Raw genomic sequence first — 25,761 nt, 5'->3', positions numbered from 1 at the left:
CAATCGGACGCCGCGGGATGGGCGTGACTTCGCGGAAGGAGCTGTAGGGGCCAATCGGAAGAGGGCAGGGCAGCCATCGCCCAATAGACGCCGGAGGGGCGGGGCCAGGGGCAGGCACCGGCGTTCCCGAGGGTGGGGCCGGGGCAAGTGTCAGTCAGGCAGGGAACGCCGCTGGGGACGCGGAGACCCGGCGGCTGACGCGCGCGGGCTGCTACCGAGCCGTCCGACCAAGATGGAGTTCCTCCTGGGGAACCCGTTCAGCACGCCGGTGGGGCAGTGCCTCGGTAAGGCCCCCACGGCGGCGCCCCGAGGCCTGGGCGGTGCTCCGCGCGTCCCTGCGCTTCGGGGCCCAGTCCTCCGCCCCGGCCCGGCCGCCGCTTTCCCAGCGGGCTCCCTGCCCTGGGCCCGCCCGGCGGAGCCGCCCTCGGCGGGGAGCGGGAGGCCGGGCGCGCTCCTGGGGAGGCTGTCGGGGGCGGGGGCGGCCGTGCCGGCTAACGACCGGAGCCCCGGCCGGGGAGCCTTGCCGCCGACTCTCCCCGTGACCTTGTCCGAGTCGCTGCCCTGTCGGGTCTGGAGTTCCGTCTGTCAGAGGCGGGGGTCCTGATGGCCGTGGTGCTGCTGTCTGCACGGTGACTGTCGCTCCCCTGCGCTCTTGAGTCTGCCAGCGGTGAACCCTTCGGTGGCAGATAGAGGGTTACTCGGCAGTTCTAATCCTGTGGGGGGCTCGGAAAGCCCGAGGTGCAGGTGAAGGACCACCAGAGGGCCCGCCCTATGGAATTTTCTTACAGAAAAAGCAACGTGCCTTTTCACCCAAGGTGGGCGCTCATGCCAAGTGTGATCAGTCTAGAATGTTGATTGGTTTCTTTTAAAACTGGGTTCCTCCTGGTTGGTGGAAGGACTGGTGAAATGTCTTTCGTGAGCACGGACCTTTGGAGTCCTTATGGGCTTGGCTGGATTAGGCTGTAGTGATTTATTTCCTGCTTTACTTATAAATTTCCAGCTTACTTTTCAGCCTTTAGTGGGGCCTGTGAAATTATTGAGGCCTCTCCCGTTGGCTAACTGGCATTTGGGAGCCTTTCTTTTCTCTGTGGTGTAGCGTCTCTGATAAGGGGTGATGGGCCCTGGAGAGTGTTTCCCCACCTTTCTCGAGGCTCCCACCCCCGTTCTTCTTCCTCAGCTGCTCTTTCACTGCATCCATGTTCCAGAAACTCATTTCTCAGTTGGGTATTGAATTCCAGTCAGCTATGAGAGGGAGCCAGTCAACTTGGGGAATTTTTTTCTTTTTCTTTTCTGTCTGCTTTACAGTAGGAGACTCTGTTACTACCTTTGAAATGCCAAGGTAGTTGATGAGGGGTATAAGTTAAAGGGGAATTTAAAACATACAAACATAAGGGACGTACAGGTGTATAGCAAGGGGAAGGAGCATGATGCTTCTCTCAGGAAGACCTGAGTTGAATTTTGCTTCGCCCGATTCAGCTGCGGGACCCGAGAAAATTGTGCGGCCCTTCTGAGCCTTAGTTTGCTTGGTGGGGGCCGGAGATTGATTCATCCCCACACTGGAGAGGCGGTGTGGGACAGCGGGCCCATCTGTGATCAGGCCCCGCGTCCACCGTCCCGTGGACAAAACACTTGACCATGAAGAGGATGGAGCCTCCTCATTGCCAGTTAGCCAGCAGGCCAGACCTCGGTAATTTCACAGCTCAGTTCAGATAACTGACTAGAGGCCAGAGTGAGTTTCTAATGTGTCTTCTGTGCTGTTGTGACGTGCTGTTAGTGTTCTTTTAAAAGTATGTGCTAGGGGGTTGGTGGGAGGGAGGGGGTGCAGAAATAAAGCAACAGCGACAAAGCTAATGATTACGCGCAGAGGTATACCTCACGCGAAGCAGTTCCGCAGCCATCCCTTGCTCCTTACGGCTGCGCTGCGAAGTAAGCTCTCTTGTCCTTCCCACTTTAGAGATGAGGAAACTGAGGCTCAGCGAGGTGGAAGGATGGCTCAGCCGGTCAGACGGAGCTGGGATTTCATAGCCATCCCTGTGCTCAAGGGGTTGAGGGGGTCAGGAGAGGGAACAGAGATGCGTGGGACAATGTCGACCGACAGGAGGCCACGCAGTGCCGGTGCTCAGTTGCCTCGTGGGCACCGTGAGTGCCGTCAGGACGCCACTGCGCCCAGAGGAGCTGCGGCCTGCGCCTGGCGTCTTGGAGTCTGAGGGCCATTGGTGAGGATGGGTGGGAACTGCACCGGCAGAGAAGAGGCCCCCTGTGCCTGGGGACAGGTGGAGGAGGCGGGCAGGGGGCGTGAGCACCTCAGTGGTCCCCAGTCCGCGTGGAGCAGAGGTGGCTGTGGGGAACAGGGGCAAGTTGGGTTTGGGCCCAGGATGGAGCCCCGTCCTGGGTGGGTGGCATCAAAGGCCACGTTCTGTAGCTGACCACAGCTGTTAGTCTCTCTGGACCTCATTTTCCTCACTCAGCAGCCACTGCGGCTTCTGCCTAAACCATTCCCTCAGTCCATTTCAGCAGGCGTTTTGAGTGCGTATTGGGTACCAGGCCCCAGGATACAGACATTAAAAAGCTGCTCGGAGGGGCCCTTCTGTAGCGGTAACGCACCCACCAAGGTGTCCTGAGCTGCAGAGCCTCAGGCTCACCGTCCGGGGATTCGTAGAGCCGTGATTACCCCGCCTTGTGCCTGGCCTCACTCGAGCTCCCTGGCCTTGTTCGGTCAAACGCGTGGTCTGCCCGTCGCAAGGCGGCGGCTAAGCTCCATCTGATGTGGTTACGTGCCTTCCCTGCATCCACGCTGCCCGTGGTCCTGGAAGGTGGCTCCCAAGTGGAGGGCACGGCTCAGAGCTAGGACAGGCCGCAGTGTGAGGGCCGAGAAGCGTGGAGGAAGGCGGAGTGCTTCCTCGTGCCGTCCGACTCTCTCCTCTGAAACGAGTTTCAAATGGTCCTGTCCTAATGGCTGTCGCATATGCGGAGTCCCCGAGCCAGGTCCATGGTGCTCTGCAGACGTGCACGGCTCTCCTTGTGTTGGCTGGAAAACGTTTTCAGATCGTCCTTTTCCAGGAGTGAAGTTTGGATTCATTTAGATGAAAAGATTGGTGAGTAGTTCGTTAATTGCACCCAGAGTATTGGGGGCAGGCTGGTAGCAGGAGGACCAGCGCTTCTCTGCTGCAGGGCTTGTGCCCGTGGATTGGATGGTGTGGGGTCTGAACTGCCTCCTGGAGCTTCATGCATTCAGGGGCTCTGTATCGCCTCTCTTGTATACCAAGCGAAACGCTTACCAGGACGTTCAGTCCAGTAAAGGAGCTAAGACAGGGACCTAAATCAGGTAAGACAGAAAGTGTTGGCCCAAGATTGGACAGATAAACAAAGTAAGGTAATGGAGGACAGAGGGGTCACCTCCAGCAGCAGTAATAACAGTTAAAGGTTTTTTGTTTTTTTAAAAAATTTAATTTTATTTATTATTTTTGGCTGCGTTGGGTCTTCATTGCTGCACGTGGGCTTTCTCTAGCTGCAGCGAGCGGGGGCTACTCTTTGTTGCAGTGCGTGGGCTTCTCATTGCAGTGGCTTCTCTTGTTGCGGAGCACGGGCTCTTGGCGCATGGGCTTCACTAGTTGTTGCGCGCGGGCTTCAGTAGTTGTGGCTCGCGGGCTCTAGAGTGTAGACTCAGTAGTTGTTTGTGTGCGGGCTTAGTTGCTCCGCGGCATGTGGGATCTTCCTGGACCAGCGACCGAACCCGTGTCCCCTGCATTGGCAGGCAGATTCTTAACCACTGCGCCACCAGGGAAGTCCCTAGTTAAAGGTTTTGCTTTTTTAAAATTGCGTACTGTGTTACCGTGTGTCGGCGACTGCAGTAGGTGCTTTGTGTATCTTGCAGTCCTTTAATTCTTAGAACAACACTGTGAGTGAGGTACTGTTATTATTTCCACTTTGCGGACAGGGACCCGGAGGCAGTGAGAGGGTCACACAGCTAGCAGCGAGGGAGCTGGAGTTGCAACCCAGCGTCCCAGCATTCTGGCTCTGGAGCTGCTGCCCTGGGGGGCAGGTGAGGAGGGGCACCTCGGGGGCAGGAGGAACCCAGCCCTCAGGGGGTGGGATTCAGCTCACGTAGGAGTGGAGAGGAGGCTCGGAGGGCGCTCTGAGCGAAGGCTGGGTGTGGAGGGGTGGTGGTAACGCCAGCCTGGGGAGCGGTGGGGGGCCAGGTGGGCAGACATCAGGCCTGACTGACGAGGCTTCGAATGTAGGCCGCATGGTTTGGCCTCTTTCATTGGTGGCACTGGGGAGCCATGGGTGATTTGTAGGGAGGGGAGTGGCACAGCTGTCATTACAGAGCCGGGGACATTTCCCCTTGGCAGCCCCCAAAAGGCCATTCCTCTCTGACCATCAGAGCCCCCTTGTGTGCAGAAAAGGGGTCTGACGGGGGAATCAGCACACGCCGTGCCAGTTCCCCGAGGTCCGGGGTTGGGCCCTTCCTGGAAGCCCCCAGTAGAGATGAGGGGTGCTGAGGTGGGTGGACGGAGCACGGGAAGAAGTGTGGGGTTCTGAGAGCATCTGCCCTTAACTGCCTGGATGGTTATAGAGCGCCGGCCCGCTCCCTGCCCCCCTGCTTCCCGCTCACAAGGACAGGAGCTGAGAGGATGGCTCATAGGGCTTGGCGGGAGGGCTGCCCTGCTTAGGGGGCGCTATGGGGCTATTAACGGCCCCATAAAACTGTGCTGTTAAGAAACAGTGCAGACCCGTGTAGAAAGCTTGAAACATACACGCAAATGCAAAGGGGGAAAGTCACCATACTGTGCTTTCTTACAAACTCTTTGAGACTCTTCTCATTTCACAGAATAAGTAAAATAAGTAGAGTGCTTGTGTATTTGACCCTCTGTTTTCTCAAGCTTTGGAGATGCAGTGTTGTGTAAGTGCTCTTAGCATATTTCTGGGTGGTACGCCTGCTTTTTTGGGGGGTGGATGTCAGCTGATGAAGGAGGTATAAACACAGTGCCCAGAGGGGCATCGGTTAAGCACTGTTGCTCTTGACCTAGCAGATAAGTCACTCAGAATTTTTAGGCTAACCTACTAGTCTGAAAAGAAAGAAAGAACGTTCAGACTTTTTTTGGTGACTCAGCTTGTTATGGCCAGGAGAAGGGCCTGATAAAAACCAGCCTCAGCCTTGGTGCGTATTTCAGTGCTCCCTCCAACCCTCCTGGCCTAGAAGAATTTCCGATCTTCTCCATCCAGTCCTGAAGCCTGCTGGCCGTCAGCACTTGCCTCCTCCTCCAGGCAGCCTTCCTAGACCAGCCTGTTTGTGGTGCTGTCTCTTCTCTGAACTCACCGTGTGTGTTATCCGAGGCATTCACTTGGCTCTGCCCTCACCCTCCAGGGTTTGTGAAGACTAGCGGAGAGAACGTGTGTGGGTCCCCAGCACAGCCAACATACTGTTGCCTCCTCCTGCCGTGCTGTTTCCTGTTGTTTGTCTTGCGTCCTGTCCTGTTTATTGCCTTATCTTCCTCAGGGCAGGATGTGTACCTTCTGTTTCCCCGTGACCTTCACAGCACGTGGTACAGTCTGCTCTGCACAGTTACTCACTCCAAAGGTTCCTTTCTATCAATGTTATTATTTTTTTAGCATCTTTCAAAGCTAAAAATAATAGCCATCATTTACTGGCCCTTCACCACGTGCCAGACACCCTGCGAAGTGCTGTACAAACGTTATCTCATTCAACATTTTTTTCTCAGGAAACTCCATGAAGTCAGGGGTGTCATGTCCATTTTACAGGTGAGGACCGGAGGCTTAGAGGAGTTAAGCAACTTGCCCAGGGCTGAGCCGTGCTCCACACCCAGGGCCTGAGCTCCAGGGCTTCGTCCTGTTGCCCCGTAGACGGCAAGCCTGGCCTGGAGCCTGTAGACAAGAGGTGGCCTTCGCTGATCCACTGTGAGTTCCAGAGCCTTCTAGGTGCCCTTTGCCTGCTTGTTCTTTTCCACCACGGGCACTGTGTTTTGGCTGGAGACAGCCCCGTCTCTGCCTCTGTGAGCAGCTGCCTGCAGGTGGGTCCACTGACTGGACACGGGGAAGGGTGTGTGTGACAAAAATGCTGCTCCGTCGCTTCTCACAGGGTCCTTAAGGCGATCACTGAGACACTATGTAAAAGCAAAATGTGTTACTATGTTATAGTATTTCCCACACACCTTCTAGACTCGTCTTCCATGAGGGCACTCGTTTTTATTTGTACCTGTTTATTTACTTTTTAAAAATTGTAGAAAAACACACATAGCAGAAAATTTACCATTCTGACCGTTTCAGAATGTTCAGTGGCATTCAGTACATTCACTTTGTCGTGCAACCATCACCAGCATCCATTTCCAGAGCTTTTCTCATCTTGCCCAACTGAAACTCTGTCCCCATTAAGCACTAACTCCCCTCCTCTCCCCCCAGGCCCTGACCCCCCCCACACCCCGACCCTTCTACTTTCTATGAATCTCACGACTCCAGGGGCCTCACGTGAATGGAGTCATGCAGTGCTTGTCCTTCTATGCCTGGCTTGTTTCACTCAGCAAGATTCACCCATGTTGGAGCAGGTGTCAGAGTTTCCTTTCCTTTCTTTTTTTTTTTATTTTTTTTTGCGGTACGCGGGCCTCTTACTGCTGTGGCCTCTCCCGTTGCGGAGCACAGGCTCCGGACACGCAGGCTCAGTGGCCATGGCTCACGGGCCCAGCCGCTCCGCGGCATGTGGGATCTTCCCGGACCGGGGCACAAACCCATGTCCCCTGCATCGGCAGGCGGACTCTCAACCACTGCACCACCAGGGAAGCCCTCCTTTCTTTTTAAGGCTGAGTAATAACTCCATTGTGTGTATAGAACACATTTTGTGTATCTATTCATCCACCTTTGAGTTGCTTCTACCTTTGGGCGGTCGTGAATACTGCTGCTGTGAACATGGGTGTGCAAATATCCCATGTTTGTGTTCGTGTCCCTGCATTCAATTCTTTTGGATATAAACCCAGAGGTGGAATTACTGGGTCATGTGGTCATTCTGTTTTCAGTATTTGGAGGGAGAACCGCCATGCTCTTTTCCACAGCAGCTGTACCGTTTTACATCCCCACTAGCTGTGCAGAGGGTTCCAGTTTCTTCACATTCTCCCCAAAACTTGTCATTTATTTATTTTTTTATAGTAGCCATCCTAATGGCTGTGAAGTGTTTTCTCACTGTAGTTTTGAGTTGATACCGAGCATCTTTTCATGTGCTGATTGGCCATTTGTGTATCTTTGGAGAAATGTCTACTCACATCCTTTGCACATTTTTTAATCAGGTTGGTTTTGTTGTTGAGTTTTAGGAATTCTCTCTATATGTTGGATATTGACCTCTTATTAGATATTAGATTTTCTCCCCAGGGGGAGAAAATATTGCCTCTTTACTCTGTTGCTTGGGTCCTTTGATGAAACCCAGTGTATCTGTTTTTTCTCTTGTTGCCTGTGCCTCTGGTGTCCTGCCCTGATTCTCAGAAGAGTCTGACACGTGCCCTGAGGACAGGCAGGGTGACGCTGGCTGTGCTGGTCGGCCTCACTCCTCACCAGGTGCCGGCTGAGGGCCCCACAGGCAGCAGCCCCGCGAGGCAGGCGCAGTCACTCACGTCTGGTAGAGAAGGAGACTGAGGGTCAGCAGGTGGGTCCCTCCCGGAGGCCTGGGGTAACAAGTGGCAGCGCAGGGACTTGCACCAGGCCTGTGGGCTCCAGAGCCAGGGCGCTTACCCACTCAACCGGAGTTGTCTGTGGAGTTGAGTAGATGCACTTGTGGCTGAAAATCTGGAAATAGTCGTCTCAAGTTCAGATCGGCCTTAGCATTACTCGCTGTTCACCCGGTTCCAGTGCGAGTCAGTGCAGAGTGTCCTTGTCACCCCTGTTTCCGGAGAGTTCGGTGAGAGGCAGTGCACTAAGACTCTCACTGTGGATTTTCCTTTCTCTTCGGATGTGCTTTGGATCCACAGTGTCAGGAGGAGGAAGAGGGATGAATAGACGCCAGGTTCTCCGAGTGGCCAGCTTGCTTTTCAGGCATCGCCAGCTGCTGTTTTAATCAGGACTGAAGCGCGGGCCTTGTAGTCTGGGGGGCGCGTCCAAAATTCTGTTTGAGGTTTTGGTTTAAAGTGGAGGTTGATGGAGAGCCTGGTCCCTTCTCTCAGGGAACTGGGCCTCTGAGAGCTGGGAACAAGGCCAGGGCCCGGAAGCGATGCTGTTACGTTCTCTGCCGCACGGGCTCCCGGCGTGGCGTTGTCACTGTGGGAAACACGGCCTGGGGAGGGTGCTGCCTGGTGTCGGAAGGCGGAGTTAACTCCGGAAGCTTCAACCAGCGATTCCAGGAACCACTGAATTCTGGCTGGAAGGGCCTTCGTGGCATTTGGTCCAAACCCCTCACCACTACCGTTGAGGAAACTGAGGCCCAGATAGGCTAGGTCTGTGCTGTTTCTACCCCAACAATTCTTTTTGTTTGTTTTTTTTTGGGGGGGGGTTTTGGCTACACAGCGCAGCATGCGGGATCTTAGTTCCCCGACCAGGGATGGAACCCGTGCCCCCTGCAGTGGAAGCACGGAGCCCTAACCACTGGACTGCCAAGGGCAGTCCCTACCCCGACAACACTTCTGACACCAAATGTGTGGGTTTTTTCTGGACGCTAGCCAATTCTGCCACCAACTGGAATCCCCGATCCAATCCGATTCGATTCACTTCGACCTGCCTGCCTGCCTGGGGTTGTTGCAGGACCGCAGGGAAACGGCTCAGCCCCACGAGACCGCCGCACTTCAGACACCAGCACCTCTGACCAGCTGGCTGTAAATTGGGGGTGTTCCTGTGACCCCCTCTTCAGGTTTGAGAATTTGCTAGCTTAGCTCACAAGACACGGGAAAACACCTTACTTGGTTTTCAGGGTAAGTCCGTCACATCATGAATGACTCCAGCTCACGAAGATGAAAACTTTTGTTTTGTTTCAAAGTTAACCACGTTTAGTCTAATCACATGGGACTATTTAGTTCCCGGTTTGGTGGTTGATAAAGTTAGCTCATAAACTCCCCTTTGCTCTTCTGTTTTTCCTGCTCTTTCTGGCTTCCGTCCAGAACAGAGGAGCTGCTCCCAGACAGGACTCAGGAGGGCCGGGGCTGGCCGGCGCCCCGCTGCTGATTTGCTGTGTGACTCTGGAAAGGTCATGTCCGACCGTTAACTCCTGTGATGAGGGCGAGTTGAACAACTTCATTTCCACGCCTGAAGCTTAAGGCCTAAATCAAAGCAGCTTTCAGTTTTTCTTCAGACCTTTAGCCTCCATAACTCAGCCTCAAGGGCACAGAAGAACTCTCTGCATACTTAAAAAAAAATTATGGTAAAATATACATAACACAAAATTCACCATCTTCACCATTTCTCAGTGAACAGTTGAGTGGCATTAAGTCCATTCACCTGGTTGTTCAGCCATCACCATCATCATCTCTAGAACTCTTTACATCTTGTAAATCCGACACTGTCCCCATTAAACAGTAACTCCTATTCTCCCTCCCCCAGCCCCTGGCACCCCCCTTCTACTTTCTGTCTCTATGAATTTGACGACTCCAGGAACCTCATATAGGTGGAATCAGACAGTATTTGTCTTTTTGTGACTTGCTAATTTTACTCAGCAGAACGTCTTTAAGATTCACCCATGTTGGAGCAGGTGAAAAGAATCTTTCTTCTTTTTTTTTGTGGCACACGGGCCTCTCACTGCTGTGGCCTCTCCCATTGCGGAGCACAGGCTCCGGACGCGCAGGCTCAGCGGCCATGGCTCACGGGCCCAGCCGCTCCGCAGCACGTGGGATCCTCCCGGACCAGGGCACGAATCTGCGTCCCCTGCATCAGCAGGCGGACTCTCAACCACTGCGCCACCAGGGAAGCCCTCTCCTTTCTTTTTAAGGCTGAATAGTACTCCATTGTACGTATAGGCCATGTTTTGTGTATCCACACATCTATCTTTGGACACTTGGGTTGCTTCCACGTTTTGGCTGTCGTGATTAATGCTGCTGTGAACATGATGTACAGATTTCTCTTTAAGATCCTGCTTTCAATTCTTTCGAGTATATACCCAGCAGTAGAATTGCTGTCTCATATGGTCATGTGGTAGTTGTATTTTTAGTTTTTTTAGGAACCTCCGTACTGTTTCCATAGTGGCTGCCCCATTTCCCACCCCCACTCACGGTGCACGAGGGTTCCAGTTTCTCCACATCCTCGCTGATACTTTATGTTCTGGTTTTTTGATAGCAGTCATCCTGAAGGGTGTGAAGAGGTTGCATACTTTTTGGGGTGTATTATTAAGCTCCCGGGAGAGTTGGGGAGCCAGCGCCACGAGGCGCCCTTCCCTCAGCTCAGAGGCTCCCTCCACAGTTGGATCTGTGCCAGGATGGACACGTGAAGAAAGTTCCGGGGAGTGATTGGGACACCTGCGGCGAGGACCATGGTGACCCTGGGATCGGGGGGCGTCTGAGTAAGGTGGCATCGAGCCTGCCTCTCGGGAGGAGCTGGAGAGGCAGAGCAGAGAGCCGTACGTGGGGGCCAGGGCGGAGGAAAGGCCCAAAGGTGGGTGGTGTGCCCGGCAGCTGGGGGCGCTCCCCCGGGAGTGGGCCGCCGACCACCAGGGACTGGCGGGCAGTCACACTGAGTCAGTGCTCTGAGGGTCTCGTGCCCCAGCTTGCCTGCTCCCTGTTCTAACTCGGTGGGGGGTGGCCTCGGCCGGGGCCTTAGGGAGGCAACAGGATCCAGCTAGAATAACCTGGCTTTGATTTCACTCTCCTTGTTTATTTTCGTTATTTTTATGTTACTTCGGATTAATGCCAGATGAATTTGCGTGAGAGAAGGGCGCCTCGTGGCGCTGGTTCCCCAAGTCCCCCGGGAGCCCCCGAGGGCCGGGCCATTCCCCCCACCTGCACCCAGCCCTCCCTCCTGGTCCTGCCGGGCCGGTGCTGGGACGCATGGCCAGTGCACTGGGCCCTGCTGGCGGGCAGGCCGCACCGCCCCTCCCGGCGCTGGAAGAGGCAGGTGGGGCCCCGAGGGGCGGGCTGGAGTGTGCCCTGACAGCATCTGAGCAAGGACCTCTGCACGTGCCCCTCGGCTTACGCCTGCTTTGGGACAGTCCACCCTCACGGCCCCCCGCCCCCGCCCCGCCCGGCATTTCCACCCCTGCGTGGCATTGCCACAGGGGGTGGGAGGACAGGCCTGGCTCTGTCCTCCCACCCCCTCCCCAGGATCAGCGTGACCACATCTCATGGCCTGGCTGGTGTGGGTGGGAGGTTATGCGGGGAGATGTAGCTGCTGGGGGGACCAGGCCCTGCGCCCAGCCCACTCTCGGCAGGGGCACGTGGACCAAGCGGAAAGTCCGGGGCTGTGCCCTGGGGCTGCTCCTGCTCTGCAAAAGGGGCACTTTTTTGTAATTTGCTCAGCACTCCCCGTGGGCTGGCTGGAGAGCCATGGCCCACACCCACCCCCTAGGTAAGGGCTGGGGGCATCCATCCTGGTGTCCATCCTGCTGGCATGATAATGTGCGTGGCTTTCCTTCTCTTCTCTGTCCTCCAAGTTCTCTGTAATTAATTTTTTTAAGTGGAAAAACCCAGAGTCCTCCATTTCATGAAGATTACTTGGGATCTAGTTTTGTGCGGTGCCGAATCAGAGCCAAAGAAAATCTCCGTGGACTATTAAGGGGTCACTTTTGCTCCTAAAATATCAACATTGACTAAGGTTTACAGGCTAAAAAAAGAGGGAGGGACTTCCCTGGTGGTCCAGTGGTTGAGAATCCGCCTTCCGGTGCAGGAGATGCGGGTTCGAGCCCGGGCTGGGGAACTAAGATCCCGCGTGCTGGGGGGGGCAGCTGAGCCCGTGTGCCGCAACTAAGACCTAACACAGCCAAAAATAAAAATTAATTAATTAAAAAAATATTTTTTAAAAAATAGAGGGAAAATGGGTGAGTGTGTGCTGAAGCTTGATAATGAGTTTGCTCTGCTGTGATGTGGGCCTGTCCCCTCCTCAGCGCACATCCGTGGTTTGCGGCAGAATTAGCTCTTTATTGTCTCGTGGAGTCCAACTGGTGTTGGGCATTGAAATCCATGTTTATTTACGTTCGTGTGTGTGTGTGTGTGTGTGTGTGTTTGTGTGTGTGTGTGTGTGTGTGTGTCCTTTCAGAGAGCTGTTCATTCCCAGCTTGACACTGTTTTCTATCCTGTGCCCAGAGATTTCTGAGCCATATAAATATATATATATATATTTAAAATTTATATATATATATTTTTTGCAGTACGCGGGACTCTCACTGTTGTGGCCTCTCCCGTTGCGGAGCACAGGCTCCGGACGCGCAGGCTCAGTGGCCATGGCTCACGGGCCCAGCCGCTCCGCAGCATGTAGTATCTTCCCGGACCAGGGCACGAACCCGTGTCCCCTGCATCGGCAGGCGGACTCTCAACCACTGCGCCACCAGGGAAGCCCTATAAATATATTTTTAATATTTATTTACTTATTTATTTGGTTGCACCAGGTCTTGGTTGCGGCAGGCAGGGTCCTTAGTTGTGGCATTCGAACTCTTAGTTGCAGCATGCATGTGGGATCTAGTTCCCTGACCAGGGAGTGAACCCGGGCCCCCTGCGTTGGGAGCACGCTGCGCCACCAGGGAAGTCCCTCGTATGTATATATATATATATATATATATATATATATATTTTTTTTTTTTTTTGCGGTACGCGGGCCTGTCACTGCTGTGGCCTCTCCCGCTGCGGAGCACAGGCTCCGGACGCGCAGGCTCAGTGGCCGTGGCTCACGGGCCCAGCCACTCCACGGCATGTGGGATCTTCCCGGACCAGGGCACGAACCGGCGTCCCCTGCATCGGCAGCATCAGCAGGCGGACTCTCAACCACTGGGCCACAGGGAAGCCCTATATTTTTAATATATGTTAAATCATTCATCAAGGAACGTGTGTATGCTGAAACATTGGTGGCCACCTCCCTTACAATTTGACTCTTTTTACCCAGTTTTTAACTGTGTTCATCCTATAGGCACTGTTTCTTGGCTAACGAGATAAAATCATCTTCGAAAGGAAAGCTAAAGACTCTTGCATTACCTTTTTCTCCTTTAAATCCACCCTTTGGTATTTGCAAAGGTCAGATGAGCGATTCTGGCGTCCGTGGCCCTGATGAATGGGAAACCGTACGTTCCCATTGGCCTCTGAGGATGAGGGATTACTGCGGTGGCCGAGGCATCTGCTGTAATGTCAGGAGCGCGGCGATGGGAATGGCAGGAGCAGCAGGCCCATGAAAAATGCAGGAAGAGGGAAGCTCCTCTCCGCTTGCAACCACGCGGACACCTCTGAGCATTTGTTCTCCTCCGTTAAACCTTGTGGCTGAGAATCAAGTACGGGGGGCGCGGGTGCCCCCGCCCTGAGAGGCCGCCCGCGCATCAGCCTGTTTGCGTTCAGCGTTCGCCCCCGTGGGGGATGTCGGCTTTATTCTAAGTTAAACAAAAATCGTCATGTTGGCGCCTAGATTTTCGCGGGAGAAGCAGGTGCTGTGCGTTGGGAGAGTAATGAATACGGCGTCTCTACCCTCTCCCAGGAGCAGATGGTCTGCGTCAGTTCATTTTGTGACCTTTCTTTACTTCTAAGACACCAAATCTCTGATCCCACGGATCATAAATATTCTTTAGGTTTGCAGGCACGGAGGTAAGGGGAACAGCAAGCTGTCGCTATCGTTTTCCATTTGTCTGGCACCTTTGGAAGGAACTCATTACAGCATTTTTAGGCCCTGCGTAAGCCTGCTGCAGCCATGGGCTTTATGGACACGTGAAGGGCGCCGCAGCCAGGCTGCCTCAGCCAAGGTCGGGGAGGAGCCCTCTGCTCAGCGTCCTCACCTCTCCACTCACTGGGCAGCCCTCCCAGCAGCCGGCACAGCGCCCGCCCATCTACCCAGGGCCGCGTTTTTTTTTTTTGCAGTACATGGGCCTCTCACCGTTGTGGCCTCTCCCGTTGTGGAGCACAGGCTCCAGACGCACAGGCTCAGCGGCCATGGCTCACAGGCCTAGCCGCTCCACGGCATGTGAGATCTTCCCGGACCGGGACACAAACCCGTGTCCCCTGCATGGGCAGGCAGACTCTCAACCACTGCGCCACCAGGGAAGCCCAGAGCCGCGTTTTTAAAGTCACTAATCGTGATAACGGCCACCTCATCTTGATCGCCCATTGTATTGGGGGGGGCCATCAGGGGTGGCCTCGCCCTGCCCCAGAACCCGAATTCTTGCAGGAGGCAGACCAGAAATAAGAGCAGTCTGGGGGGTCCTGATAAGAGGAGTGTGCGCTGTGCTGGGCTCAATGGGAGGTGCCCCCAGAGCTGGTCCCCCGCAGGGTTGTATGGATTGAGGTGGGTGCTGGGGGAGGACACAGTTCTGGGTGTCCGCGGGGGCCTGGTTCGGGGGAGGACAGTCACCCTGGGTGTCAGGCCGGAGGGCGTGGACTTCGTCTGGAGTCAAGGGGGAAGCCTGGCAAATGAACTTACTACAAAATAGAAGTAGAGTCACAGAGGTAGAAAACAAACTTATGGTTACGGGGAGGGGGAGGGGGAGGGGCGGGGGGGATAAGCTGGGAGATTGGGATTGACATGTACACACTACTGTATATAAAATAGGTAACTAATAAGGACCTGCTGTAGAGTACAGGGAGCTCTACTGAATACTCTGTAATGACCTAGATAGGAGAAGAATCTAAACAAGAGTGGATACATGCATGTGTGTAACTGATCCACTTTGCTGTACCCCTGAAACTAACACAACATTGTAAATTAACTGTACTCCAATAAAAAATTTTTTTAAAAGTGGTGGGGGGGGCTTGGGGTGGTTTTGAATGCGTAGGGGGACCACGTGGCCAGGCTTCTGTTTGGGGAAGAGCATCCTGGGCGATGTGGAGGGCGGGCTGTGGGAAGAGGGCTGCAGGGGTGACGCCAGCGAGGGCCGAGAGCCCCTGTCCCGCTCCGGCTCTCACTGCCTTCTCCTCCTTCCGTCTCTCATGACTCCATCCTCCTTCCCGTCACCCAGAGCCTCTCCACACCCCAGTAGTCCTGCTTCCCTTCTCACACCTCCCGGGACCCCTGGGGCAGGGGCTCACCCTTCCCCAGCCCCCCTACAGCAGCCTGGGCTTCCACCACGGGACCCTCAGTGGAGACCACCTTGCTCTCGACTCCCCGGTTCGGGCATGGGCAGTCCCCTGGGGCTGGGCCCTGTGGGTAGAAGAGGGGGCGGGGGCTACAGAGCAATTATCACAGCGGATCTGAGGGGACTCAGAACTGGGGGACAGCACACCTCAGTTTGAGAGCCTGCTCCGCCTTACACATTCTCCAGGAGATGAGGCGATCTTTTTGGTGTTTACTTTTTCCTGGGGAAGATTTCAAACATAAAAATAGGGAAAACAGTGTAATGAGCTTCTACGTTCCCCATGACTCAGCTTCCCCAAGTCCTCGGCATCTGGCAGAGCCGACCTAGTCTCATGGACTTGGCCCGCCTCATTATGTGGAAGCAGATTCCTTGTCTCCTGTCATTGTGACCGTGCGCGTCTCTGAAAGGTCAGGGCTTTTGACTGAAGCCCGGGAGCCTGGACCCCCTGAGCCCAGCCTTCTTGCCTGCCCGGTGGGTGAGGACGCCTTGCCCAGGGCTGCTGGGCGCGGGGTCGCTCCGGGAGGCCTTTGCCAGAACCCGTACAGCTCCTTTTCTCCACGACCGCACCCGGCACCATCACAGCCTGGGGGCGGGCGAGACCCGGGCCTGTTCTTGGCCCCAGCGCTCACCACCGTGCTTGGGGCAGTGGCTTAGGCTGGGCCTCATTGTCCTCATCGTTAAAAATGGGGCAGTCGGAGCTCCCTCATAGGCTGGGTTTGAGGTTTAAAGGAGACAATGTGTTATGTGTCCGTACATGATAAGCTCAGTACACGGTAGCTTGTATTGTAAACATTCTTTCGGTAATACACCCTGCAGCATATTAGCCGCTATCCCTGTTTTACAAATGAAGCAACGGAGCCTTAACACCAAGATTAAGTCACGTGCCTGCGCTCCTGGGGCGAGTGAATTATAGAGCCAGGGGTCTGAGCCCAGGTCTGACTCCCCCACGGCCCCCCTTTGTTATGGCTAATTCTTTATTGAACCGTGCTCGGCGGCCTCAAGGAAAAGAACGTGCTGGTCTTGGATCAGCAGACCAAGGTCATGCGGTCCTGCCTCTGTCTGATGTTCCAGCCAGCGCAGTCTCCTAGCACCTGACAGCACGTGCAGGTTCTCCCCAGACCCCTCGCCCGTATCCTCCGCCTTCTTCCCGCTTCTCCGTTGTTAGCGCCAGTCAGCCCCGCAGTGCAGAGAAACGGGGCGGGCCAGGGAAGACAGTTCAAGTCAAACACGGGCACGTCAGCCCTTTTGTGCTGAGTTTTAGTGGAAGAGGCAAGCTCTAAAGGGCAGTGAGGGTCGTTGGTCACCTGCAGATGTTTGTTTTCCAGTCCGCCGAGATAGTGAGGGGCGGACAGGACGGATTTATCCGTTTCAACTGTAAAATTGATGGGAACGGAAAATGTGAAGTAAATGTGGCAGAGCTGGACATCAAACTCAGGCCCGGCCGGTCTCTTCGGTCCACGGTGCCTCGGGCCACGCAGGCAGAGACCCCGGGGGCAGGTGAGAAACGCTGCCGGCAGGTGACCCACTGGCTCGGAACCCTCCTCTGGAAGATCCGGTCCAGTTCTGGCTTAATGGGAGTCAGCGTCACTGGGCCAGGACTCAGCTTCCTGTCTGGCTCTCCACACCTGTTCAGTGAGGTTCTCTGTTACCCAAACGCGCAAGCCAGGCAGATGAGCGAGTTGTCTGTAGCTGTCGGAGGGCAGAGCGCGGACTTGGGCATGTTTAGGCCACGGCCAGGCCTCTTCTTGCGCGTCCACCGTGGCCGCTGGGCCTCCGTCAGTTAGCAGCAGAATCGCCGGGGACCCGTGGCTCCTCCCAGGTGCTCAGCTTGCCCGGGGAAGAAGTGGCAGTTAGCAAAGGTGGAGGACGGCCTCTCACTGGAGAAATGATCTTCTCTGTGGGTGTGAGTGCGTTCTGGGGTGTCACGTCTGGAACACCAACCTTCAGTGGTGTAGTTTCCCCAAATCAAACCCTAGAACAGATTTTAGGGGAAGGTGGAGAGTCCCAGTGGTACAGATCTTACAGGTACGACTTGCAAGCCCCGTGGAGGAGCCTCCCCTTTGGGTAGGAAAGCAAAACTGGTTACTTCACTGCTGGAATGACAGCCTGGCTTTCTTGGGGTCCAGCCAAGAAAACAATTTATGAGACTGACCCCTATGCTTAACCAGCTAAAGCTTTGGGCTGAAATCCAGAATTCTTATTATGGGAAGTGGAGTTAAAATTGTTCCCTCTGAAACCCAGTGGCTGTTTATTTGATTAGCGAGGTCGCTCCAATGACAGCTGTGGAGCCCAGTCTTTAATTAGGAGAAGAATTTGCCCTGAACTTCATCAGAATGGCATGTCTGAGGGCCTCCATTGTTTTCCTTCCTGGCTTCTTCCAGCCTCGCCTTAGGCCCAGTCTTCATCCAGGGTCAGAGCTTGTTTCTTCCCCGACGCTCCATTCCACACACTGTCAGCAGCCCCAGCCCCTCTGCCTGCACAAGCTGGGGGGCTGCTTCTGGAGCCCAGGGTCCGCACGAGGCCTGCGTGCGTTTGTTGCATGAAGTTGGGTAAAGCTGCCGAGTCTGGAGCGCCTTTGTTGCAGCCACGCGCTACTGCAAGTGCTCTACACATGTAAGCGCATCTCATCTTAGTGACAAGCAGGTGAAGCAGAATCCGAAACATCCGGTTTCATAGGTGAGGATGCAGAGGGGCAGAGATGACGCAGCTGGTTAGTGACGTGCCCCCTGCGGAGCCTAGCACACCGCAGCACTCAGTGGAAGTTTATCGAGCCTGGGCATCTTCCGCGCCTAAACGTCCCTTACGTTTATCATCTCTGCCCTCTAGTTGTTTTGTTTCTTTGTTGTTTTTGTTTTGGCTGCACTGTGCAGCTTGTGCAACCTTAGTTCCCAGACCAGGAATCGAGCCCAGGCCCCGGCGGTGAGAGTACAGAGTCTTAACTACTGGACCGCTAGGGATTCCCTCTGCCCTCTAGGTTTTACTTTAACTTTTCTCTGAGAATACTGAATGTATCAATCTTATCTTCAAATCTGGGTTTACTTTTTAAACTTTGTGTTATGGAAAAATTTAAGCATGTGCAAAAAAAGAGAATGGTATAATGAAGCTCCACTTAACCCTTTATATAACTTCGGCAATTATCGACTCATGGCATATTTTGTCAATATGCCCATCTACTCGCTCTCCTGGCCTGTATTATTTTGAAGTAAATCCCCCAAATCATAGTATTTCAGCCATATATTTTCAGTGTTTATCTCTATAAGAAAATAAACTCTTTTAAAAACAACCATAATACCATTATTGTGCTTCAAGAATGAACAGTAGGGTTTCCCTGGTGGCGCAGTGGTTGAGGGTCCGCCTGCCAATGCAGGGGATACGGGTTCGTGCCCTGGTCTGGGAAGATCCCACATGCCGCGGAGCGGCTGGGCCCGTGAGCCATGGCCGCTGAGCCTGCGCGTCCGGAGCCTGTGCTCCTCAATGGAAGAGGCCACAACAGTGAGAGGCCCGCGTACCACAAAAAAAAAAAAAAAAAAAAAAAGAATGAACAGTAATTCCCTAATATTGCATATTCAGTTGGCGTTCAAGTTCTAGTTCTCTCTCTTTTTTTTAAATTGGGGTATAGTTGCTTTACAATGTTGTGTTAGTTTCTACTGTACAGCAAAGTGAATCAGCCATATGTATATATATATCCCCTCTTTTTTGGATTTCCTTCCCATTTAGGTCACCACAGAGCACTGAGTAGAGTTTCCTGTGCTATACAGCAGGTTCTCATTAGTTATCTATTTTATACATATTAGTGTACATATGTCAATCCCAATCTCCCAATTTATCCCACCCCACTCCCGTTCCCCCCTTGGCATCCATGCGTCTGTTCTCTACATCTGTGTCTCTATTTCTGCCTTGCAAACAGGTTTATCTGTACCATTTTTCTAGATTCTACGTATATACGTTAATATGCGTATTTGTTTTCTGATGTCTCTTTACAGTCTGTTTGAATAGGCTCTGATAATCTGCATTGCGGCTGGTTGATGTGTCTCTTCTGTCTCTTTTAATCTGTAGGCTCCTCCTCCATATTTCCTTTACTGCAGGGTATTTGTTGAAGAAACCAGGTCACTTGTCCTATTGAGTTTCCCGTGGTTTGGATTGTGCTGATTGTATCTCCGTGGTGTCATCTGACATGCTCACGTGTTCCTCTGTTTCCCGTAAACTACAGTCTGACCAAGTTCAGGTTTAATTTCCTGACAGGACTCCCTCTCAGGAGGCAAGGACCTCTGCTGTCTCTTTGCGCTGTTCACAACCACTGATGACCAGGGCCTAGATCCGCTGATTCTTTAGGGATTGTAAATGGTTTCCAAACTGGGTTTTATTCCCTCGAGGACCTGTTCCTCAAGGTGCCTGTCCCAGGGCCAGGCACAAAGGCTTCGTAAGACTCGCTACCAGTTCTGCCCTCTGGCTTCTCTTCAGCATTCCTGCTCACTGACCGATCGCTAGGAAATGGGCCTCCCCGGGAGAGGAATGAAATTGTCCCTTTGACTCGACGCTCCCCTCACCCACCCCCGCTCATGTCCTTGTGCTTTTTCCCTTCCATCCTCGGCATTGGAGGGCGCTTGGCGGCCCCCGGGGAAGAGCGCTGGGGCAGCAGGGGCGGCCTTGCGTGGGGCCCCCCGGGTACCAGCGAGAGCTCAGTTCTTCTCGGCTCTGAAAGCCGCTGCCCGCTTGGCCTGGCGTTAGTCTCAACACCAAAAGATGGGCAGTATCTGGGAGGAGAGGGCTGGCCTCCCTCTGCAGGCCCGAGGAGAGGTTTAGTTCAGCTGGCAGACCCTTGTGTACTGGGAGTAAAGGACTGTAGACAAGTCCTTTAGCGGATGTCCACAGGTCGGGGTCACCCCACTCCCAGGGAGCTGTGTTGTACCGCCTGGTAAGGCTCTTGGGATCAGAAGCCAGAGGCGACCCCGGTGAGCCCGCTGCCCTGCGGGTCTGGGCGAGTCGCCCTGGGTGTGTGGACAGGGGCGCAGGGGCAGCTCCCTTAGGGTCCCTGCCGGGGTTCCACTCAGGGACCAGGCAGGGGCCTCGGCGCCCGGGGTGGTGGCTCTCCCGATGGCCTGTCCCTCGGACGAGGCCCTGCCCTGGGCGGGGGCGGATCTGGAGAGGTTCGCGGCCACCTGGCGTCTTGGGTCCCTCCTGGCCACCGTTTATTGTGTGGACCACGTGAGTCACGGCGAGTCTATGGCCCCCGTGGTGGGCCTTGAGCTGAGCCTAGAGAAGGTGGCTCCAGGGCCCGGGAAGCTGCTGCGAGCCCAGGGGTCAGAACCCGTGCACAGCGCCACCCCTGGGAGCGCGGGAGACGAGCCTCGTTTCACCTGCTCAGTGGTCCCAGCCCCCACCTTCTGGAGGCCTCGGCCTTTGAGCCCATGCCCGCGAGCCCCCCGATTCCGAACCCCGTGGGGCCTTGAACACTCTGGTTCTGCCTCAGGAACGCGGTCATTTCCTTGTCGCTCGACCCCGTAAAAGATAGAAGTGAAAGGTCTAGTGTTCCTCGGGTGGGATTAGAGCAGGACGCCTGTTCCAAACCCGGGGGAGTAGTCAGTTGGGCTTTTATGGCATTTCGGGGACACGGGGTCAGACCAAGGGGTTCCCTGGAGGTACCCAGAGAGCTCTGGGGACATGAACCGCGGTGGGGACAGCCTGCCCAGCTTTGCCTCCCTTTATATTTGGGTGCAGGGACAGATGGGCCCGGCCCCCTCTTCTGCTCCCCCCGACACTTGTCACTACGCACCGTGGGTCTGGAGACCCTGAGGGGAAGGGTCACGGGAGGTGTGCTCACCCCGTCTGACTCCGCAGACGTGGCCGCTGGCGAGCAGGGCGGGATGATGAGAGGGGGCGGTTTCGGCCCTGGAGCCTTTTTCCTCCGCAGAATTTGAAAGCGTGAAGAAACGTAGAGAGAAACAGTCATTATCCTAGTACCCAGAGGCCACTGCTCTGGACGTTTCGGCCTGTTTCCTTCCTGTGCTGTTAATGTGTTTTTCTTTACAGAGATTATACTGTAAATACAATTTTGTGTCCTGTTTTGTGTGCTTCTTCTTTCCATAATAAGCATTTTAAATTAAAAACAGCTTATAAATATCATGTTTAAATGACTACATCATGTTCCATCATGTGGGTATATCGTGGTTTACTGTACCATTCCCTAAATGTTAGGCATTCAGATTGTTTCTTTTATTTTTTCCTTGCCGTTATAATTAATGCAGCAATAAGCCCTGGTAGGGCTTAAGTCTTTGTCTGTGTCTTAGGTTATGATAATGAATTCCTGTCTCTGGAATCACCCTGTCAGAGGGGATGCTCCTTTTCGAGGTCATCACTCTCTAAAAACTTTACTGCCTTTTATTTTCTCAGCCTGTTTTGGGATCCAGCGTGGGTTCAGGTGGTGGGTTAGTGTGTGGAATGGGGCTGGGGAAGGCTTCGTGGAAGAGGGCTTTTAGGCCACGTTCCGAAGGGGTTGGTCGTTCCTGAGGGTAGACGCAGGTGGGGAGGGTGGGGAGACTGTCCTAGGCACCCAGGCAGAGCAAGGGACGCAGATGCCCAGGGCCGTTAGTGAGTGTGCCCCTGGGGGAGCCGGGGCCAGAGGGGGGGGCGCGAGCAAGGCCTGGGGACAGAGCGTGGACTTGGCCATATGGAAGGGGGAAACCAGGGAGGGGCTTTGAGCAGGCAGGTGACGTGAGGAGGCGTGCGTGCTGGGTCACCTGGCTGCCGGGCAGAGGGTGGACAGGACAGGGCGGGAAGGGATGCCGCCAGTTAGGACCAGTTAGGACCGTTGGGTGAGAGGGGTTCCTCGCAGACTTGGCTACATGGATAGGAGACAGTGCATTTCGTTTAAATTTACATTTCTTCAATTCCTGCTGAGGTTGGACATTTTTATGTTGATTCGCCAACTGTATTTCCTCATTTGTGACTTGACTCCATGTGTCCTGATGGGTCCCAGAGGCACCGTCGCTGCAGATGTTAGGTGTGGCCAGACGCGTGGTCCAGCTTCGCACCGGAGCCCTTGGAGACCCAGCGAGGGGAGGTGGTGCCTGGGCCCCGGGACGTCCTCTGCTCTGTCCCGTTCTCCTCAAGCTGGCACCGTGACCAGGGCCTTGGAAAGCATGGCGCGGCAAGCTCAGGGTCTACTGACCAAGAGAGTAGTAAAAGTGGCCGTGGAGGGACTTCCCTGGCGGTCCAGTGGTTAAGACTTCGCCTTCCAATGCAGGGCGTGCAGGTTCGATCCTTGGTCGGGTAGCTAAGATCCCACATGCCTCGTGGCCAAAAAACCAAAACATAAAACAGAAGCAATATTGTGACAAATTCAATAAAGACTTTGGAAATGGTCCACATCAAAAAAAAAAAAAAAAAAAGTGGCCCTGGAGGTCGCTTCTCTGCCATCAGATTTGAGGAAGAGGCTCAGGATGCAGCCAAGTCAGCCTAAGCCAGGGGGTCCCTAGCGAGCGGGGTCAGCTGTGCTGGAGGAGAAGCCCAGTCCAGGCTGGGTCCTACCAGCAGGCCGTGCGCACTCGCTGGAGCGGAGAAGGTGAGTGAGAACAGGGCCTTGGGGACGAGGTTACCTCCCAGCCCCGACCCAGAGTTAACGGCAGCCAGCTTGGAGACCTTGCCTATTAATGTATTTGTCGCTGGCTTTTCTGATAGCCCCAGAAGCTTCCTGAGGAAATCACAGGCAGAGGCTGGCCAAGAGCGAACCCTGATTGGAAAACGTTGCTTCCTAGCTGGCTGCTTGCCAGACGGCAGGGTCTCTTGCATTTGGTCCCCCCTGAGGGGTGGCTGGCTCTGTGTGCAGTATGTTCACCCCAGCTCCACCCTGGTCGCTGTCGCGGGGTCACTGAGTCGCGGTGCGAGTGGCGGCGGGGTGGCTGAGTAATGATCCGCGTTCTCTTTGCAGCTTCTGGATTAGGAAACCCAGGGACCTTGAGCCGCGTCTCATCCTGGAGCGTTTCCCGGTTAAATTTGAACGGTGTCAGATTGTTAAAAGGCCACTGTTATGGCCGGGCCTTGTTACGGTCGTGCCCTCACTGTGGCTGGAGTCCCCCCACTTTGACATTTAATTTTACACCAAGACCAGGGACTTCCCTGGTGGCGCAGCGGTTGAGAATCTGCCTGCCGATGCAGGGGACATGGGTCCGAGCCCTGGTCCGGGAAGACGCCACATGCTGCGGAGCACCTAAGCCCCTGAGCCACAACTACTGAGCCTGCACTCTAGAGCTCGTGCTCCGTGACAAGAGAAGCCACCGCAGTGAGAAGCCCGCGCACCGCAACAAAGAGTAGCCCCCGCTCGCCGCAACTAGAGAAAGCCCACGCCCAGCAACGGAGACCCAACGCAGCCAAAAATAAATAAATTAATGAAAAAAAAAATTTTACACCAAGGCCAGATCAGATAAGGCATGGCAGACAGTTGGATGAGCTCACCGACCGGAGGCCTTCCCGAAACTATTCCAGAGTCCTGATGAGTCCTGGTTGAAAAGAAATACACAGTTTTTATAGAAAAATGTGGAAAGTTAACCTCCTCCCCCACAAAGCCGAAGCAGACACAGACGTGGTTGCTCTCGCACTGCAGTGTTGCCCAGTTACGGCCTGGCCTGGGTCTGCAGGCCTTCCTCCGTCCACAGGTGCGCGCTGTTTAACGTAAACCTGCGTGTACGATCTTGACCTTGACGTTCTCCCACTTGACGTGCGGGCACCGCTTGCCCAGCGTCCCATTTCCTCCCCACCAGCAGCCGCGTGTGCCCGGGGGCTCAGGCAAGCCTTCCCAGGCCGTGAGTCACCTCAAGGGACATGCTGTCATCTCGGTCAGGGCCTTGTGGCTTCAGCCAGGTTTGGGTCCCGTCGCATTCTTCAAATGCCGTCAGATCATCATCCTTTCAGGATGGCTTCGATTTTTAAAGCAAATTAGTCATTTTCCACGGCCCAGCGTCCTGTGCAGGGCGAGGCTGAACCTGAGACTTGGCTGCTGCCAAGGAGAGCACACTTCCTGGGTGACCTGCAGGGGAGCGGAGAGGATGAGAGGGTGCAGCCCTCAGGCACCTGGGGCGCCCCGCCGGGCCGGGGCCTTGGAAGCCAGCTCTGAGCCGGGCATGAGCGTCGTGCTCAGACCCGGGGAGCTTGGCAATGCGCCCACGAGGACGGGATGGGCCAGAGGGATGTGAACCTTGCCTGTGGCTGCGGTGGACACTCCTCGTTTCCCCCTGTCTTGGGGTGGCTCTGGGCCCAGCTGGACCATTCTTTTACGCAGTTTCTCTTGCAGCTACGCGTGGCCGTAGGGCACGGTTTTGGCCTCCGAGAGGGACAGTACCCCTTCAGCAGTAAAATGGCAAAGCCCTCTGGCCCACGCGCCTTCTTCCTTCCTGTTTCACGGACTGTGCCTGCTGGGGCAGCGGCTGTCTCGCAGGTACAGGGACGGAAGCACAGGCCAGGGCCGGCGGAGCAAGAAGACAAACAGATCCTGGTCCTGCGTGAGGGCCTGGAGGGGCTGCTCCCGCCCCGAGCCTCCTGCTTCCAGAGTTCTGGTTCCGTGAGGAAAATAACCCACCATCTGTTTAAGCGACTTGTTAGTTCGTTTTTATTTGCTTGCAGCTGAATGCAATCGTACCTGATAAGGTAATATTTTAATATTTTACAAGGGAGAAATGTATTTACATATTGTGTAATTAAAAATGAAAAATAATTTAAATCCCCACAGATTTCTGGGCCCACAAAAGACACACTGAAACAGAATCTTTGGGGATGGGACTCACATATCTGTATTTTTAACAAACTCTCCAATGATCTGTTGTAAAATAAATCATTTCCATATTCATTAATACTGTTCCCATTTTATACATGAAAACATTGAGGCCCAAGGAGCTTAAATGACTTATCCCAGTTTGTTTATTTTTTTAATATCGGAGTATAGTTGATTAACAATGCTGTGTTAGTTTCAGGTGTACAGCAAAGTGATTCAGTTATACATATACATGTATCTATTCTTTTTCAAGTTCTTTTCCCATTTAGGTTGTTCTCCTAGTATTTTTAAGTGAGACTTGTGTCCAGCACTGTCTGGTTCCAGAGTGCGCCCCCAACCCCTGCTCACCCCAGGGAGGCCTGGCTTCCCCTCCACCTCACTGTCACACTACTTCTGGAGGGAACTTCCAAACTGGAAGATTCAAAACTGTTTTGGACACGGTTTTGCACTGCTGTCCGGGGCAGTATCCCTGCAATGCACATGTCCCCAGGAGAGGAAGCCAAGTATGGTTTTCTGGTGTGTTGGTTAAAAAGTGGACTATCAATTCTTGGTCGTGTCTTCTGCTTTTGAAACAAAACTTCTTTGAAATCAGTTTTTTCCACAGACTTTCTCTGGTTAAGTCACTTAAGAATGACTAGACCATCTCACCCATGAAAGGTAATTATGGTTGTTTTATGAGTGTGGAAGACGTATAGCTTGTAAGTGCTTGAGGAGTCTCCTGTGAGTTATTAGAACTTGCAGGATTCATGTTCTACCAAATTAGCCATCACGAGCTGATAGATTTTATCTGTAGTTCAGCAAGGCTTGGTCAGCGCTGTACATT

General features: G+C 54.2%; 1 protein-coding gene across 9 annotated transcripts in view; it reads left to right on the top strand.

Moving 5' to 3' along the window:
• The first annotated feature begins 165 nt into the window (after positions 1-165).
• TOM1L2 (target of myb1 like 2 membrane trafficking protein) overlaps positions 166-25,761 on the top strand; it is an 83,578-nt gene continuing 57,982 nt past the window's right edge. For all 9 annotated transcript variants that reach the window (XR_003792089.1, XR_003792088.1, XR_003792091.1 and 6 more), the window contains exon 1: positions 166-284. Coding sequence is in view for 6 of the 9 variants with exons in the window: in XM_029213268.1 (XP_029069101.1) it covers positions 233-284 (52 nt within the window). In the remaining 3 variants the exon portion in view is untranslated. The remainder of the gene's footprint in view (positions 285-25,761) is intronic.

This window comes from Monodon monoceros, unplaced genomic scaffold, assembly GCF_005190385.1.
Source record: "Monodon monoceros isolate NGI ecotype Baffin Bay Population unplaced genomic scaffold, NGI_Narwhal_1 Super_Scaffold_9, whole genome shotgun sequence".
Taxonomy (NCBI): domain Eukaryota; kingdom Metazoa; phylum Chordata; class Mammalia; order Artiodactyla; family Monodontidae; genus Monodon; species Monodon monoceros.
Note: the sequence above shows the minus strand (reverse complement) of the source record. Positions and strands in the feature narration are given on the sequence as shown.